General features: G+C 38.5%; 1 protein-coding gene and 1 long non-coding RNA gene across 2 annotated transcripts; one reads left to right on the top strand and one right to left on the bottom strand.

Annotated features, from left to right (window-relative positions):
* Positions 1-8,912: 8,912 nt before the first annotated feature.
* On the bottom strand, positions 8,913-10,747 carry LOC115100255. The gene is made up of 3 exons (XM_029618621.1): positions 9,359-10,747; positions 9,157-9,271; positions 8,913-9,056 (listed from the first exon to the last, which is right to left on the bottom strand). Exon 1 carries the CDS (start codon positions 10,618-10,620, stop codon positions 9,676-9,678), a length of 945 nt encoding a protein of 314 aa, XP_029474481.1. The 5' UTR covers positions 10,621-10,747; the 3' UTR covers positions 8,913-9,056; positions 9,157-9,271; positions 9,359-9,675.
* A 444-nt stretch (positions 10,748-11,191) lies between these two features.
* LOC115100485 lies at positions 11,192-11,711 on the top strand. The gene is made up of 3 exons (XR_003859100.1): positions 11,192-11,369; positions 11,458-11,572; positions 11,674-11,711. It is a non-coding gene; the product is annotated as an uncharacterized LOC115100485 (long non-coding RNA).
* The last annotated feature ends 3,777 nt before the right edge of the window (positions 11,712-15,488 follow it).

Genomic DNA, 15,488 nt, shown 5'->3' with positions numbered 1-15,488 from the left:
ATCCACTAAAGGCTGCCATTGCATTATGACTGGGACTCCCTCTCCTTAAGGGCTCTAAATGAATTATTAAATTAAATTAAAAGAATACAAATTCTGCAGGAAACAAAATGCAATGTTGAATCTTTATGGATAGAAATTCCAGATGAAAGGGGGAATAAAATAGTAGTCAGGGTGTATTACTATCCACCTGGCCAGCAAAAACAAGCAGATAATGAAATGCTAAAAGAAATTAGGGAAACTAACAAAATCAGCAGCACAGTAATAATGGGTGATTTCAATTACTCCAGTATTGACTGGGTGAATGTTACATCAGGGCATTCTAGAGAAGTAAAGTTCCTAGATGAAATATATGATTGCTTCATGGAGCAGCTGATACAAGAACCAACAAGAGAGGAAACTATTTTAGACTTTAGTGGAACATCGGATTTGGTGCGAGAGATAACAGTGCTGGAGCCACTTTGCAATAGTGATCACAACATGATCAAATTTGACTTAATTACTGGAGGGAATGCACTAAAGAAATTTACTGCGATAGCATTTAACTTTCAAAAAGGTGACTATGATAAAATGAGGAAAATGGTTAGTAAAAAACTGAAAGGAGCAACTTCAAAGTTTAAGAGCTTAGCTCAGGCATGGATATTGTTTAAAAATACAACCTTGGAAGCCCAGACCAGATGTATGCATTAAAAAAAGTGGAAGGAAGACTAAATGACTACCAGCATGGTTAAAAGGTGAGGTGAGAGAGTCTATAATATTTAAAAGAACATCTTTCAAGAAACTGAAAAGGGATCTGACTGAAGAAAACAGGAAACAGCATAAGCACTGGCAAATCAGATGCAAAGTATTGATAACGAAGGCAAAGAGAGAATTTGAAAACATTGCTTGTTGTTGATGCAAAAATTCATAATAAAATCTTTTTCAGGTACATTCAAGATAAAAAGCCTATGAGGGAGTCAGTTGGACCATTAGATGATCAAAGTGTAAAAGGGGAACTTAGGGATAACAAAGCCATAGCAGAGAGACTAAATTAATTCTTTGCTTTGGTATTCAGTGTGGAAGATGTAAGAGATATATACCCATGCCAGAAATAATATTCAAAGGTGATGATTCAGAGGAACTGAAACAAATCTTAGAGTACCTGGAAGATGTACTATGGCAAATTGACAAACTAAAAAGTAGCAAATCACCTGTACCAGAAAGTATACATCCCAGAGTGCTGAAAGAACTGAGAAATGAGATTGCAGACCTGCTATTGGAAATTTGTAAAATATCATTAACATCAACTATGATATCTGAAGATTGGAGGGTTGCCAATGTAACACCAATTTTTAAAAAAGGGATCAAGGGATGATCAAGGAAATTACAGCCCAGTGAGTCTGACATATGTGCCAGGCAAAATGGTAGAAAATTATCATAAAGAATAAAATTGCTGAACATATAGATAGGCATAGTTTAATGGGACAAAGCTAACATGGATTTAGCCAAGGGAAGTCTTGCCTCACAAATTTGCTATATTTGTTTGAGGGCATAAATAAACATGTGGATAAAGGTGAACCAGTTGGTATAGTATATCTGGATTTCTAGAAAGCATTTGACAAAGTCTTTCATGAGAGACTTCTTAGAAAATTAAAAACTTATGGGAAAAGGAAAAGGATCTAGGTATCATTGTTGAAAATACATTGAAATCCTCTCCTTAGTGTGTAGTAGCAGCCAAAAAAGCAAATAGAATGCTAGGGATTATTAGGAAAGGAATGGAGAATATCATAATGCCTCTGTATTGCTCCAGGGTGCAACCTCATCTTGAGTATTGTGTGCAGTTCTGATCACCACATCTCAAAAAGGATATAGCAGAATTAGAAAAGGTACAGATATGAGCAACCAAAATGATAAAGGGGATGTAACAATTACCTTATGAAGAAAGGCTAAAGGGGTTAGGACTCGAGCTTGGAGAAGACATGGCTGAGGGGAGATATGATAGAGGTCTATAAAATAAGGAGAGGAATGGAACGAGTAAACATTAATCAGTTGTTTTACTCTTTCCAAAAGTACAATGAAGTTACTAGATAATGTGTTTAAAACTAATAAGAGAAAATATATTTTTAAATAGTGCATAATTAAGTTCTGGAATTCATTGCCAGATGATGTGGTGAAAGATATTAGTGTAGTTGCATTTAAAAAAATGTTGGACAAGTTCCTGGAGGAAAAGTCCATTTACCATTATTGATAGAGCTGCAGAATTCACTGCTTATTCTTGGGATAATCTATCTTCCCCTTGTGATCCTGCCAGATACTTGTGACCTGGATTGGCTACTGTTGGAAATTGAAAACTGGGCTTGATACCTTTGGTCTGACCCAGTATGGCAAGTCTTATGTTCTTAATGGCAATCTGGCTAGTTTAGTTTTCAGGATATCTATAATGAATATGAATATACATGAGATCTAGATGTATACAATGGAAGAAGTGAATGTAATTATATCTTTTGCATATTCATAGTGGATATCCTGAAAAACAGACTGGCTTCTGGTCTAGATTCAGCCAGATCATGTGGGAAATAGCTCAGATTTATCCAATCCCATTTGTAGCCTGTTCCAAGTGAGCTAATTACATGGAGCCCCTCATCTTCATCACTGTTCATTGAAGCCCCTCAGGTTCAACACTGCTCAATGGTACTCAAATTTAATCCAAAACATTCATCATCCCTAATATTAATATCCATATTGAGGAAGAATGATGGCAATCCTTCAAAGCAGAATGATATTTTTCCAGGCAGCAATTATTTTAAGTGCATCCTCATGTGACTGAAAAGTCCAATTTTTGAATTGCAAATATAAAAAGACATTACAAAGGGTATTGGAAGGAAATGTTGAACCATGGCTGCTGCATAGCGGTTGTCTATATCTTGTTTTCCAGCAAACAGTTTTCTTCAAAGATTAAATGCCTTCTTTAATTACATTTTGCCAGCTATCCTTTCTCAAGCTGCCAGGTTCCAATGCTTGGGATTAATGCCGAATCTCTTAAGATTTAGTGTATCTATTTGGATCAGCTTCTATGGCTGCTAACACCATGCTGAGAAACCCCTCAACCCTGGTTTTAAACAGCTGTTGATACACAGCAGTGACTTGAACTGTACTAAACTCTGGGCAGAAACCCCTAAATCCCTACACAGCCACATACCTATGCAACAAACTATTACCTAATTGGGCTTGCAGTCAACCTCTGGCTTACCAAAGGAAACCTTACCATGCTTGCTTTCAATAATGCATTCAGGCCAGTGCTATATCTTGCACTGAGCCTAGAGCACAGGCTAACAAGCTCTTGGACGTGCATTTTGGATGTGTTAGGCTAACACTTGATGCAATAAGGGGATTAGCACATCCAAAATGTGTGTCCAAAACAACGTGTAGCTAATGGTGCTCATCACAGTAAATGCAGGTAGATGAGGCTATTAGCTATTATCACTTATGCAAAAAAATCACCGTGTGCCCTATGCACATGTTTTTACACAGAAAACTTAGTGCCAGCCCCAGGGTTGGAATTAAGTCTTGCACACTCCACGCTGTCTAATTCCCCCCCCCCCCCCCCCCCCCCACACACACACACACTGCCCCCAAAGCCACAAAAAACCGCAAAATACTGCTTTTCTGTGGTTCTTCCTACTTAGTATCATCCCGAGGAGGAGGAACCACAGGAAGCAGCATGAAAAATAAAATTTGCCAGCAGTCAGGTCATGGAAATGGACATCCATTAATTGAGCGTCCATTTTCCTAACCGATACACAGCCACTTCTCCTGGGTACCCGATGCCATGGTTGCAAAATTTATCCCTAGCGCATCCTTTTTAGCACAACCCCTCATTTAAATAATGCATTGTGCGCCCAGGAGAGGTGGCTGGGCTTGTGTTAGGAGAGCGGGCGCTCAATCATGAATGCCCATTTTACGCAAACCAATACTGCATTGGCCTGATTGTGTGCCTATATCCCAACTAGTAATTGTAATGGTTTCACCTCGGCCAGCACGTAGTAGCTGACTTAGAATTGGTGCAGACCAAGGGGAATCTGACTGTTTAATTGCAGTTGTAATTGTTCTGTTCTTAACCAAACACTACTGTATTTAATCCCTTGCTGTTCTAGTTAACCAACTCCAGAAACCCACCTGTAATGTACATTCTCTCATTGCTCTTGTAGTACTAGGTTGTTTGACCTACTGTGTTGTACCAGATAGGATAACCTAAATTGTAACTCGCTTTGAACTTCCTAGCTGGAAAAGCAATTAATAAACAATGATGATGCTGATGATATCTTTACATCATTTTATTTGGCTTCCTGTGTTTCTCTCACTCTTAGATGTTACGCATAGAGTAGTTGTTTTGACATACGTGCTTCAGAGACAGATATGTGTGTATACAGATTTGTGTGTTTATAAACGTGCATCAGATATGAGTGTATACAATGATCGATGTCCAGAAGGACTTAAGTATTTGTCCAGCAATCCTCCAACCTTTTACTGAAGATCTTTTAGAGAACACACTGATGCCGGCACTCCCAGTTTTTCTGGTGTCTTCTATAAGTCACCCAAGACTCACAATTGTAGAGAAAGGGTGGGATTACCATTGCTAAATAAAAGTGTTATGTATTCTATATCATGATTTTTTAATATCCTACGAGACATCCTACCCAAAGCAAAATTGAAATAGCATATCTTGAGCTCAACCTCAGCATCTCTATTTGTTTTCTGGGAGTGATAACTACTGAAATAGACAACGTGTTCTATGTATTCCAGTTTTTCATTAGCAATAATGATCTTTTCAGTTGGATTTGATGTTTGATCAGAAGCAGACTGACGGAGAACCTTTGTTTTGTTAATGCTAAGGGTTAAGCTTAGGCTTTTATAAGCAATGAAAACCTGTTTGTAAATCCCCTTTCCAGTGTGCAAATACTGTATATCCAGTCTTTTTTTTTTTTTTTTAATTAAATGTATGGTCCTATGTCACGATTGTTTTTTTGTACATATGTGAATGAATAAAGGCCTTAAAACATTAACATTCATCCAACAGATTTGCCCACGCTGTTGAAACTATCATCACTTTTTATATTTCTCTCACAAATCTTTCTCATGGGTCACGCAATGAACCAAGGATTATTTTCGGACTTTTGAACAAATAAATAAGAGGTGCTCCTTTCCCCAACCAGAGTTTCCTGCTCACTCTGTAAATTCAATAAAGTACACCTTTGGGGATCAAATGTATTAGGAAAGCTGTTAAGGAGATGTTGTAATAAAAATATAATGAGTTTTATCTACTCTGTCAGTAGCAGGGAAATAAATGGCTGACTGGACAGCTCAAAGATAGTAACTCAGGGTTATCTCTTTAGATCAAGGTGGAGGGAGAATGCGTATAGTTTGTTTTACATGTTAGATGTCAATTAGCAATGTGTGATTATATGAATTAATGCCAATGACTTTATTTGGAATTGTTTCAATTTATAACTATGGCAATTATATAATGAATGATTAATCCAGAAGTGTCCTTTCTTCTTATACTAAATGCTGTTTTTAAGACTAATGTAGGTCTGCTTTCTCTGGTATATTAAAGCATTAAAGCTCCATAAGTTTAATTTACACTCAGAGCTCCTGTTTTTATGGCACTTATTTCTGGATTCTAACTACTGTAATATAGGAGCTATTTTAATGCGACAAATCCTTTAACAATAAACACTATGCAAACTGGAACAATATTTTAGAATTAGATATTATAAAGCTAGAAGCTCCAAAAATAAAAAGGAATATCTAATCCAAACTCAGGCCACATCATGTGTTTTCCTTGAACATGGACCTTAGTTTAGTGACTTGGATTATATGAATGCAAATTTACATGTCAGCAAAGCTCCCTGATGTGTTTGATGCCAGATCATTAGTTGTACATAAATCTGACTGTTCAGATTTGGTAATCATGCTTCAATAATAATAATAACCATTATTTTAATAAATACACTTTGGCATTATTGATGTCTGTGTGCACATAAGACCTTATGGATGTCGATGATTTATTTTTTTTCCATTGCTGATCTGGCTTTGTACTTTATATTTGCCATTCTCTGTGAACTGCAGTGTTGTGGTTCCTTACAAATTCCCAGTTTGGCTGCACAGGACCCTCATCCTTAACAATCCACCGGAAGCTTTTGGTAGCCTATATGCAATTAGCTGATGGTCCTAGTCCAGTTCCCAATGAATAGCTGCCCACATCACTAATTGGCAGGAACTGGCACTTTTACACAGCTAACAGTCGGAAGATGAAGAACAGAACAGGCATATAGAGTAACCTAGCTTTTATGATGAAGAACAGAACAGGCACATAGAGTAACCCAGCTTTTATGATGAAGAACAGAACAGGCACATAGAGTAACCCAGCTTTTATGATGAAGAACAGAACAGGCACATAGAGTAACCCAGCTTTTATGATGAAGAACAGAACAGGCACATAGAGTAACCTAGCTTTTATGATGAAGAACAGAACAGGCATATAGAGTAACCTAGCTTTTATGATGAAGAACAGAACAGGCACATAGAGTAACCTAGCTTTTATGATGAAGAACAGAACAGGCACATAGAGTAACCTAGCTTTTATGATGAAGAACAGAACAGGCACATAGAGTAACCCAGCTTTTATGATGAAGAACAGAACAGGCACATAGAGTAACCCAGCTTTTATGATGAAGAACAGAACAGGCACATAGAGTAACCCAGCTTTTATGATGAAGAACAGAACAGGCACATAGAGTAACCTAGCTTTTATGATGAAGAACAGAACAGGCACATAGAGTAACCCAGCTTTTATGATGAAGAACAGAACAGGCACATAGAGTAACCCAGCTTTTATGATGAAGAACAGAACAGGCACATAGAGTAACCCAGCTTTTATGATGAAGAACAGAACAGGCACATAGAGTAACCCAGCTTTTATGATGTAGAACAGAACAGGCACATAGAGTAACCCATCTTTTATGATGAAGAACAGAACAGGCACATAGAGTAACCCAGCTTTTATGATGAAGAACAGAACAGGCACATAGAGTAACCCAGCTTTTATGATGAAGAACAGAACAGGCACATAGAGTAACCTAGCTTTTATGATGAAGAACAGAACAGGCATATAGAGTAACCTAGCTTTTATGATGAAGAACAGAACAGGCACATAGAGTAACCTAGCTTTTATGATGAAGAACAGAACAGGCACATAGAGTAACCCAGCTTTTATGCTTTGAGGTGGTCCATAGTAGAAGAGAGCTGAAGCACATTTTTGGCGAGGCATTGTGCAGGTCTGCACTGATACTGCTGGAGCCTCTCATTCTGCCTTCCCCCTCCCCGATCAAGAAGATCTATGCCTATCTTTCATGCCAAAGTGCACAATATGTAGGGTGAGGAGAGCCTCAGTCAGAGTTGTTTTTAGAAAGGAAACATTTTCACACATTATCACTAGTTAGATTTGATTTATGCAAGCTGTACTGATTGAGTTTGAATCTTGAATAGTTTCCTTTTAAAAAAAAAATATATTGTTTTGAAACCTCCGATGAATGCGTCTGGATGATTGCTTACATAGTTCTGTCATTTCTTTCACTTTTTAATTGTATTCTTTTCTAGCTTGTCTGTTGTTTTCTTTGGGTGTCTCTTTCACCCTCCCTCCTCTTTTTCACACAGGCTCCAGAGGTCCTGCATTCTAGGAGTCTCTGTTCTCTCTCTCACTTGTCTATATCTGATCTCCTTGGGTCCCGATTGGGGAATGGCAAATGGATGTCAGATGGAGATGGCGGCAGCAGCAGGAGGAGGAGGCCGGTCTCGTGATGGCTAGACTAATGCTGCTGGCACCTGAGAATCAGAAGGGGACTGGCAGTAGTAGAAGGCTTATTTCCTGTGGATGGATTGGGGGCCCACAATTTGGAAAGACACAGGGACATTTTCATTTAAGTAGATCTAGGCACCTAACTACATTTTTTTTGAATATCAGCCCAGAAGTCCCTGCCAAGAACTGATCACCAAAGTAGCCAATACTTCCATGGCGATATGGTATCATTCTGAATGTATGTGTGGAAGCTCTGCATTAACTACTTGTTGAAACTGATTTATTCATCTCTATGTCTTGTCAATATTGTGTCATTACGAATATTGCTGTACATGTGTCAATGCTCCTGAGGCTCCTCAGCAATACTATAACACAATGAACATCAGACTAATGTAAAGCATCTTCAATCTCCACAGTGATTAGAAATGGGTCAATGCAGTTTTTGATATCCGTAGATCATAATCTGTTTTCCATTTGATTGTTCTGCTGATCGCAATCAACCCAAAACATAGTGACATTTGTGTGTGCTTCTCGCATAACTGCTGAGATACATCAAAGTGAGTGTTATCACATCAGATGACCAGCCTTGCCTAATGCCTATATGGCGAAGTAATTATGGTAATTATTTGCCTGCACCCTTTCTCTTTATCAGCTTCACTTGCTCTTTCTGTGTGGTGCCAACTCACAGGCCCTAAGCCTCCTTACAGGTTCATTCAATATATGATGTCAAAGAACAATTGACTGACAACTATAATTTTATATAATTTTCATATGTTGCCTTTTGCAGTAAGCTAATATAAGCTCAATAATCTTTATTGGTGAAAAATTCATGAAAAATATTCACAATTAATCCATAATACCCCACACAATAGACATAATATCTTTATAAAAACAATAGACAAAATTCACACACCACCCATACTACACATATACACATCCGTTCTACATTCAACTCCTTATAAAAATCATTTCCAATTTTCTAAACATTCAAATATAACCATTAAATATAAATCTTCACATAACATATCATCAGATGTTAATACATTTCACTTCGTAAGCAGAAAGAGTTATATTGCACTTTAATTCTTGCGTTACAAGAACGTCAATCCTTTTGTTCTCCTTTTGTTCTCTCTACATGTTTCGCCTTTCCTCAGGCTTCTTCAGGAGAGTTTTTTCAAACAATCTCCCACTGCTCATGTACAACATCTATCCATAGGGTCTTCTAAAAATATTCATACAAAAAAATGTTTTTGAATATTCAATTAATACATTTTATATATAAACTTGATCCTTTATAAAGTGCTTCAAAAAAACTCCCATACCTGCACGTCCCAAAAAAGGCTTGCCCAGACGCACAAATCAGCACATCCTCAACTCTTGTTTCAAAGCATTTCAATTGTTCAAATGCTCTAAACACATCTCTCAAAAGTATTCAAACTAGAAAAAAACAGATCAAAATGACTTCAAAGAGAAAATCATTCCCTTAAGAGTTCACCAGTGTGCAAGACAACCAAGGATTCTTACCTTTCTTATCTTAGGCAGAGAAACCACCTTCACCTTATTTCAAAGAGACGCCTCCATCGAGTGAAAAAACGGAAGTGAATCAAACTCTTCTCTTCCATCCTTTTAAGCCACACTGCCCCAATCAGAGCTCAACTCAAAACTATCCCCGCCCCTTAGAACATATGGTGTCTAAACCAATTGCCACTAAACCAAATAATTGCCACTCCCTAAGCACGCCAGATTCAAACCAATCACTGAAGACAACAAATGAAGAAAAAAATGAAAAAACTTTGCAGCCAGAGTACAGGTTCTAAAACTTTGCAGCCAGAGTACAGGTTCTAAAAACATGTAGCCCACTCGATCTTATCATTTAATCCTTTTGGCCACAAAGTCTGTAAATTAAAAATCCATCGTTGTTCCTTCTGCAATAATATTTTGTTTATATTACCTCCCCGTCTAGCAGAAACCTTCTGAAGTACAAAGAAACGAAGTTCTTCTACCTTATGATTGTACTCACGCCAATGTTTCACTAGGGGAGCTGTCTCCACCACATTTCTAATTCTGCTACAATGCTCTAGGATTCGAAGTCTCACCATCCTTGATGTTTTTCCTACATATAATAGCCCACATGGGCATTGTACAACGTACACCACTGAACTTGTTTGACATGTTGTAAAATGCTTTAAGAAAATTTTTTTCCCAGAAACAGGATGTGAAAAATCTTTCAATGATAAACACAATTTACACACACTACACTTAGTGCAAGGGTAATGCCCACCAGCTGTATCTTTCCAGTGTTCACTACCTCCCAAATCTGAGTGAACTAAAATATCCCTCAAATTTCTAGATCTCCTAAAAGAGAACATAGGGGGATCCTGCATACCCATAAAGCCACTCACAAGATGCCAATGATTTTTAACAACCTCTATGAGGTCCCCAACTCGATTTGAATAAGGTAAAACACACACTAAAGCTGGTGCATTCTGTTTTGGCTTCGGCTGTAACAGTAAATCTCTATTAATATGTCGAGCTCTTTTATAGGCTTGCTTCACTATACGTGTGGGATAACCCCTTGCACTAAATCTTTCTTGTAAGTCTTGGGCATGAGTCTTAAAGGACAATACATCGGAACAGAGTCTTCTTACCCTAAAGAACTGTCCTACGGGGATATTTTCCCTAACATGCTTGGGATGAAAACTGTTGAAATGTAACAATCCATTTCTATCAATTGGTTTCCGATATAACTCAGTGACAATTTTTCCACCCTTCTTTCCCACCTTCATATCCAAAAATGGAACCCATTGATTCTGAACATCACTAGTAAACTTAAGATTAGTATCTTGTGTATTTAAGTAATGAAAAAATTCTTGAAATTCACATTGTGTGCCAGACCAGATAACCAGGACGTCGTCAATGTAACGGCACCATAACCTCACATGCTTGTACCAAAATGATGGATAAACAAACTTTTCTTCAAAAGCTGACACGTACAAGCATGCGAGGTCAGGTGCCATCGTTGCGCCCATAGCTGTTCCATGAACTTGCTGGTAAAAATCATTTTGAAACAAAAAATAATTCTGAGTGAGCGCTATTGTAGCCAATTCTACCAAAAAGTGTGTTGGAACCTTCTTATCTAACCTGGTATCCAAAATCTCCTGCACCAAATCTATTGTAGCTCTCTGAGGGATATTCGAATAAAGTGATTCAATATCCATTGTAATTAGCAAGGTAGATTCTGGTACATCAGGTACATCAGGCTGCAAAGTTTTTTCATTTTTTTCTTCATTTGTTGTCTTCAGTGATTGGTTTGAATCTGGCGTGCTTAGGGAGTGGCAATTATTTGGTTTAGTGGCAATTGGTTTAGACACCATATGTTCTAAGGGGCGGGGATAGTTTTGAGTTGAGCTCTGATTGGGGCAGTGTGGCTTAAAAGGATGGAAGAGAAGAGTTTGATTCACTTCCGTTTTTTCACTCGATGGAGGCGTCTCTTTGAAATAAGGTGAAGGTGGTTTCTCTGCCTAAGATAAGAAAGGTAAGAATCCTTGGTTGTCTTGCACACTGGTGAACTCTTAAGGGAATGATTTTCTCTTTGAAGTCATTTTGATCTGTTTTTTTTCTAGTTTGAATACTTTTGAGAGATGTGTTTAGAGCATTTGAACAATTGAAATGCTTTGAAACAAGAGTTGAGGATGTGCTGATTTGTGCGTCTGGGCAAGCCTTTTTTGGGACGTGCAGGTATGGGAGTTTTTTTTGAAGCACTTTATAAAGGATCAAGTTTATATATAAAATGTATTAATTGAATATTCAAAAACATTTTTTTGTATGAATGTTTTTAGAAGACCCTATGGATAGATGTTGTACATGAGCAGTGGGAGATTGTTTGAAAAAACTCTCCTGAAGAAGCCTGAGGAAAGGCGAAACATGTAGAGAGAACAAAAGGAGAACAAAAGGATTGACGTTCTTGTAACGCAAGAATTAAAGTGCAATATAACTCTTTCTGCTTACGAAGTGAAATGTATTAACATCTGATGATATGTTATGTGAAGATTTATATTTAATGGTTATATTTGAATGTTTAGAAAATTGGAAATGATTTTTATAAGGAGTTGAATGTAGAACGGATGTGTATATGTGTAGTATGGGTGGTGTGTGAATTTTGTCTATTGTTTTTATAAAGATATTATGTCTATTGTGTGGGGTATTATGGATTAATTGTGAATATTTTTCATGAATTTTTCACCAATAAAGATTATTGAATTGGATTGATGTCACAATATATGTATTAGCTGCAATTGGTTTGTGATATATAAATAATTAGCCAGGATTGGGTATCTTGTAAGCTAATATAAAGCAGATTGTAAAGGCAGCATTGGTATCTTAGGCTTCAGCAGAAATCCCCAGCACCAATACTAGATGGTGAGAGACAAGAGTAGCAAGGAAAACATACCATCACTATATCAAGTCTCAATCAGTTTGCCTATAATCTATAAAACTAATTTTTAAAGTTCTTATTTGAATGTATTTACACTAAATTATAAAATGTTTTCATAAGTCAGCATTCTCATAGAAACTTCATGTTCTTATCACATGGCATGAATTGAAAAGCATAAGAAAGTTGAAAGGTTCAAAGCTGCTGTGAGTAACTGTACTTGAAAAGATTATTGTCTGGTTAGACAACTGCCTTGTTCTAGCCATTTGAAGGCAATTTAAAATGCTAGTATTTGAAGAAAACAATAATTACGAGAGACTCCACCCCATGGCTTCAGACATCAAATTGCTCTGTAAAATCAATATCAAGATGAAAATGCTTGTTAAATACAAAACTTTATTCATTGTCTGGGTAGCATACAAAACTGTATTCATTGTTTGGGTAGAATTCAAAAGCCAGGGCTAATACTGGATGAGAAATGAAGTACAATGTCTTTTGCCCAAACAGTTCACTGTTAAAAGTGGGAACAACCCATTCATTACAGTTTGTATGTTTCTTTTTACCTTCCTGTGGAAGGACATAACCCCATCTGTATAACAAAAGAGAAGTGTCATTGGTAGACGAGTTCTTCAAAAGACTGAAGAAATAAAAAATAATGAGAAAAATTCAAAACCTCTAGCAGAAACATGCTACACTAACAGAAGAAGACCTTAGATTTATATATTCCAGTAATGTTGCAAATATCAGCAGAAGCACAAAAGCTGTGGAGAAATGAAGAAAACAGAAATGAGAGACAGCACAATAAAACAATTAGACAGAACCCAAAGCAACTCTACTGGAAACTGGCAAAGAACATTAGTACAGTTAAAATAACCACCAACCAAAACCAAAACAGAAGAGTTCTGAAGAAATGTAATGTATATGAGGATCCAATAGAATGTAATAGGGAGACAGCATGGTTACCCAGCATATAGGAAAATATGAAAAAGGCAAATATTAAAACTATGGAATGGCTTGAAGTAAGAACTAAAGAGCTGGAAACCAGCTTATTAAAAACTCCTAACTGAAAGAGCCGTGGCCCTGATGGAATGTCCAACACCTTTTTGTAATTTCTTTTAATTTTTATGTTTTATTCTTATAATTGATTGCAATTTCTCTTATTGTATATTTAATGTAATGTTAACCGTTGTGAATAGAGATGTGAATCCGAACCGGAATCGGTACGGATTCCGGTTCGATTCACATGTGGTTTTTTTTTCATCGGGCCCGATCGTGGTTTTGTTTATCAGCTGCGCCCAGGCCGATAAACAAAAAACCCACCCCGACCCTTTAAAACTAATACCTTAGCTTCCCCCACCCTCCCGACCCCCCCAAAAACGTTTTACAGGTACCTGGTGGTCCAGTGGGGGTCTCTGGAGCAATCTCCCGCTCCCGGGCCATTGGCTGCCACTAATCAAAATAGCGCCGATGGCCCTTTGCCCTTACCATGTGACAGGGTATCCATGCCATTGGCTGGACCCTGTCACATGGTAGGAGTACTGGATGGCCCACGCCATCTTGTGCTCCTACCATGTGACAGAGGCTGACCAATAGCACCAGTAGCCCCTGTGACATAGTAAGGGCAAAGGCTATCAGCGCCATTTTGATTACTGGCAGCCGATGGCCCGAGTGCAGGAGATCGCTCCCGGACCCCCGCTGGACCACCAGGGGCTTTTGGCAAGTCTTGGGGGACCCTCCTGACCCCCACAAGACTTGCCAAAAGTCCAGCGGGGGTCCGGGAATGACCTCCTGCACTCGGACCTTCAGCTGCCAGTATTCAAAATGGTGCCGATAGCCTTTGCCCTTAGTATGTCACAGGGGCTACCGGTGCCATTGGTCAGCTCCTGTCACATGGTAGGAGCACAAGATGGCACCGGCCATCCAGTGCTCCTACCATGTGACAGGGTCCGGTCAATGGCACGGATACCCCGTCACATGGTAAGGGCAAAGGGCATCGGTGCCATTTTGGTTAGTGGCAGCCGCCCGGGAGTGGGAGATCGCTCCAGGGACCCCCACTGGACCACCAGATACCTGTAAAAAGTTTTTGGGGGGATCGGAAGGGTGGGGGAAGCTAAGGGATTAGTTTTAAAGGGTCGGGTTTAGGGGTTATTTTTGTGTGCCGTTTTTCCTGCCCTCACCAAAAATGATAAGAGAACCCCCATGATCAATATCGTGGGGTTTTCTTATCGTTTTGGGAGAGACCCCGATTTCTGACGATTTTGAAAATATTATCCGATATTTTCAGTCGTCCGAAGCCCGATTCACATCCCTAGTTGTGAAGGCTATGCTGAGACAACGGTATATAAATGACAATAAACCTTAAACCTTAAACCTCTCCACCAAGACCTGGCAAACTGCAAAAATCAATAGATTAAACAGCTAGAACTAACACCACATTGGCTAATCACAGGAAGAACACATCACCTTCCAAAGAATAACCCAAACAACATTCCCAAAAATTATCAACCAGTAACATAAGAAACATAAGAAATTCCCATGCTGGGTCAGACCAAGGGTCCATCAAGCCCAGCATCCTGTTTCCAACAGAGGCCAAAACCAGGCCACAAGAACCTGGCAATTACCCAAACACTAAGAAGATCCCATGCTACTGATGCAATTAATAGCAGTGGCTATTCCCTAAGTAAAATTGATTAATAGCCATTAATAGACTTCTCATCCAAGAACTTATCCAAACCTTTTTTGAGCCCAGCTACACTAACTGCACTAACCACATCCTCTGGCAACAAATTCCAGAGCTTTATTGTGCGTTGAGTGAAAAAGAATTTTCTCCGATTAGTCTTAAATGTGCTACTTGCTAACTTCATGGAATGCCCCCTAGTCCTTCTATTATTTGAAAGTGAAAATAACCGAGTCACATCTACTCGTTCAAGACCTCTCATGATCTTAAAGACCTCTATCATATCCCCCTTCAGCCATCTCTTCTCCAAGCTGAACAGCCCTAACCTCTTCAGCCTTTCCTCATAGGGGAGCTGTTCCATCCCCTTTATCATTTTGGTTGCCCTTCTCTGTACCTTCTCCATCGCAACTATATCTTTTTTGAGATGCGGCGACCAGAATTGTACACAGTATTCAAGGTGTGGTCTCACCATGGAGCGATATAGAGGCATTATGACATTTTCCGTTCTTTTAACCATTCCCTTCCTAATAATTCCTAATATTCTG

Source organism: Rhinatrema bivittatum, chromosome 10 (assembly GCF_901001135.1).
Source record: "Rhinatrema bivittatum chromosome 10, aRhiBiv1.1, whole genome shotgun sequence".
Lineage (NCBI taxonomy): Eukaryota > Metazoa > Chordata > Amphibia > Gymnophiona > Rhinatrematidae > Rhinatrema > Rhinatrema bivittatum.
Note: the sequence above shows the minus strand (reverse complement) of the source record. Positions and strands in the feature narration are given on the sequence as shown.